The 3,987-nt window shown below is 46.0% G+C and overlaps 1 protein-coding gene across 1 annotated transcript; it reads left to right on the plus strand.

Moving 5' to 3' along the window:
• Positions 1-580: 580 nt before the first annotated feature.
• On the plus strand, positions 581-3,523 carry SOSTDC1 (sclerostin domain containing 1; the record flags this gene model as incomplete). The annotated part of the gene is made up of 2 exons (XM_080339071.1): positions 581-897; positions 3,108-3,523. The coding sequence occupies exons 1-2, from the start codon at positions 693-695 to the stop codon at positions 3,521-3,523; spliced, it is 621 nt and encodes a 206-aa protein (XP_080195197.1). The 5' UTR covers positions 581-692.
• Between the last annotated feature and the right edge of the window lie 464 nt (positions 3,524-3,987).

The raw sequence follows: 3,987 nt of genomic DNA on the forward strand, positions 1-3,987 counted from the left end.
AGAAATACTTGTAACTGCACACTAGGGAGAGCATATTCCTCTAAAACAAGTAGTTTCTCTAGCAGTGCTCCTTGTTGATCAAAGCTGCATAATTTAAAGCATCTAGAGGCAGCTTTAAATTATTCACAATATATTTTTTTAAGCGTTCTTGGAATATAGCAGACATCATTTGTGTAACTAGAAGTCTTCTGTAAGTTCTATAAACTTTTGCATCCTTACAGAGCTGGAAAGTGTTCTGAAAGTCACATGCGAGGAGACGTAACTTTGCATAAAAGGAGCAAGAGAGACTGACACCGTGTTAGTCACATCACGTAAAAACGCCAGGCATGCAGGGCCATACGGAATCATAGGGCAGAGCCGGCAGCCTCTACTTCTCAACCCGAATGCTGCTGTGTGGTGCCTCAGAGTTTTCCAATACCCTCCAAAGCCCCAAATAGGAATCCTGCAATTAGCACATCTAACTCCTCCTTTACTGCAGTCTTCTCTCCGATTGGTGAAAGTCTCCACAGGCTCATGTAGGGATCCCACCCCTTTTGTGGGTTTTCATTCTGAAGCTATCCACAACTTTACACCTGAACGAATGCCAAGCCTCTCTGAATATATAAAGGAAACCTTCAAGAGCAATTTCAGAGTTACCCAGAAGAAGCAGAAGAAAAAGATTTCATCCAGCTCTGTCAGAGACTGAGCCAGCCATGCTTCTCCCTGCCATCCACTTCTACGGCTTTCTCCTAGCTTGCATCTTCACGAAAAGCTACTTGGCTTTCAAGAACGATGCCACAGAGATACTTTATTCCCACGTTGTTAAACCTGCTGCAGCGAGCCCAAGCAGCAACAGCACGTTAAATCAAGCCAGGAACGGAGGCAGGCACTACACCAGCACTGGATCCGACCGTAACAGTGAGTATCCTACCGGCGGCACCTCCAGCGCGTCCCGTGCCCTCCGGCGGCGGCGGCTCCTCCCAGCCCGGCCCCGGGAGCGGAGCCCCCCGGCCGCGGCGCCCGCTGCAGCGCGCTTTGCCCCCGCGAGTGCGGCGGTACCGGGAACCGGCGCCCCGGGGAAGCCGGGGGAAGGGAGGATGCTGCGGCTGGGTCCCGGCTGGGATGCGCTCGGCCGGGCGGCCCCCAGCAAAGCCTCCCTCCCCCGTGCGAGTCCTGTAGGACCGGCTCTCTCGGGCAGGTTACTTCCTGCGGGAGGTACATCCAGGAACGCCGGGTTTTGTGGGTTATCCGGCGGGGAAGCAAGATCAAGGAAAAGGAGTGAGAGGCATTTCCAAAGCCCTCGCTTTCTTAACTCACCCTCCCACTGTGGGCAGGGGAGGTGTCTGGGCTACTTTTCAAATGCAATAAAAAACTCTGAATTTTGTTCCCGCTGTTTAGTTTTACTTCCTGCTGTAGCATTTAGCTGCTAAACACCTCCAGCGAAAGTAAACAAATCAGCTCATAATTTACCTATGATCTCTGCTCTAACTTGCCTCTTTATACCTAGTCTTTTCCTGCTGAGTTATATTATGTCAGATACATGTGGACCTGGAAACCTTCTGCTGACTTTATCTGTTCCCTCCCCTGCCCGCCTCCTTAAAATGAAAGAAATCCAAATAGAGACACACACATACATACACACACCAACCCACCCACAAGGATTTGATAAAAATAGCGTCATCCCTGGAAAGTGAAGGCAAAAAGTGACACTGATACCTTTCAGCTAAGCCAGGTGTGTCAGCTTCTATGAATGCTAAGGGTTTAAGTGCACAGGAAGCATCTCATCATTATAAGATTACTGAAGCAGCCCGTAGGTATTCACCGTCAATGAGCTGTCACTGGAGAAAAGCTGAGCCAGGCAAGACATAAAAACAGAAGGACAGACAAACTCAAATCTTTGACCAGCTGCTTCAAGGTACATTCCTGAGTGCAGCTGCAGGAAGGCAACCTTGAATCTTTCCTCAAGGCAGGCAGGAGAACAGTCCTGGAAAGAGCCCCTCGGATCAGCCTGCAAATTTACAGTCCCTCTTGATTGCCCATCCTGAGACAGAGGGGACAGGGTGAAGTGATCTTAACTCTGTGTCTCCGTACAGAACTTGCTTCCAAAAATCCAAGTAGAAACAGAAGCAGCCTCTAGCTGTGATATGTAGATGTACCTTCAAAGCCTTCTATGATTCATTCTAAAATGTTTCTAGTAATTACTTCTATTTTAAAGGCGTTAGTTAATTGCATTGTGTGTAGAATCTGCGCCGTAATTGTCCTTCAGAAAGAGGGAGAGTATAGCCAGTAAAGATTGCTTATTAAAATTAAGCGCACTGTGGGCGTTTATTTCAAAGTGTAATTACTGAAATAAACAGTTGTGTTTATTGCAGGGTGCAGAGCTGCACATACAGACGGGTACAAACATGCCTGTATGAGAAGCTCTGCATCTTCATTCTATGTCAGTTGCCTGGGAGAATTTGAAGGATCCTCTATGTTATAATATAAAGACTACAATAGATACAAAGATGGTGTTACCCTGAGGGCAAAATGACCACTCTGAAATAATTACTGCTAATCATTCAAACTTTGCATGCAGAACACCATTCCCTGGTAACTCCAGCTGTTATCACTTCTGCAGTATCTGTGTTCAGAGCAGCAGCACTCATGGGAGACTCAGTCCACTGTAGCTGTGGAATGAGGAGAAACACACTATTTGAAATTCATTTAAAAGCACATAAACAGTTTCCAAAGCACTATTTCCCCCCGTGCTAACGATCCAACATAATTGTTCTACACATCACAGAGCAGAGTCCTGAGACTGAGAACAAGCAGGAAACATTTCTTCCCTTGGGGCATTTTTTCTCTTCTAAAAGGTATGTCCCTGAGAAGAAGGATAGAGAATAAAATTGCCTCTTCTGCCACAACTGCTGATGTGCATATCATTACGATTTCTTTATGCTGTGGTAATACCCAGAGATACCATCAGTGCTTGAGGCCCTTGGGGGGCACAACAGTAAAGAGATGGTCTGTAAAGATTACAGCCTGCTTTAATTTCTGAAAAACATGGCTTGTTGATGTCAAAATGACTGATTAAGGAAACCTCTCCATTCTGAATCTCAGTGTTTATTATTGTGTGCATTCTGCAGATCGTGTTCAAGTTGGCTGTCGGGAACTGAGATCCACCAAGTACATTTCAGATGGGCAGTGCACCAGCATCAATCCGCTGAAGGAGCTGGTGTGCGCTGGTGAATGCCTCCCTTTGCCACTGCTTCCCAACTGGATTGGAGGAGGTTATGGAACCAAGTACTGGAGCAGGCGGAGCTCGCAGGAGTGGAGATGTGTCAATGACAAAACTCGCACCCAGAGGATCCAGCTTCAGTGTCAGGATGGAAGTATAAGAACCTACAAAATAACTGTGGTCACAGCCTGCAAGTGCAAGCGATACACCAGGCAGCACAATGAGTCCAGCCACAACTTTGAGGGAACCTCTCAAGCAAAACCTATCCAGCACCACAAAGAGAGGAAAAGAGCCAGTAAATCCAGCAAACATAGTACAAGTTAGAAGTCAGACTCTCTCTCCTCTCTCATCTCCCTCTCCTCCTGCCAAAATTGAACTCACCTGTAACCATTTGCTTTACCGTTCTGACTGCTTAAAGACAAGTCTGCCATTGCTCTGCTCTCAGTTGACACTTACATGCTTATTGCTTTGACCAAAATCAAAAGGGGCATTCTCAGCATATGGACCTTTCGAGTGATTTTCCAAATGCTCAAGATGGGGAACAACACAAGCCTTCTAAACTCACCCTATAAACTTTTACATTGTCTCCAGCTGTGGAAGCAAAGAAAATTTGCCATGAACGTTCACTGAAGTCTATTTTGTAAAAAGATGCTTCACAGTGTGTTTTCATGAGAACAGTTATCACATCTATTGCCTTCTATATAATGTTTAATGAACTTCTGACAACAGCTTAAAAATACACCACTAGTACCTGCTTTCAGATTCATTCTAAAAAAATTGCCTTGCAT

The sequence above is a fragment of the Nesoenas mayeri genome (genome assembly GCF_963082525.1).
Source record: "Nesoenas mayeri genome assembly, chromosome: 2".
Classification (NCBI taxonomy): Eukaryota; Metazoa; Chordata; class Aves; order Columbiformes; family Columbidae; genus Nesoenas; species Nesoenas mayeri.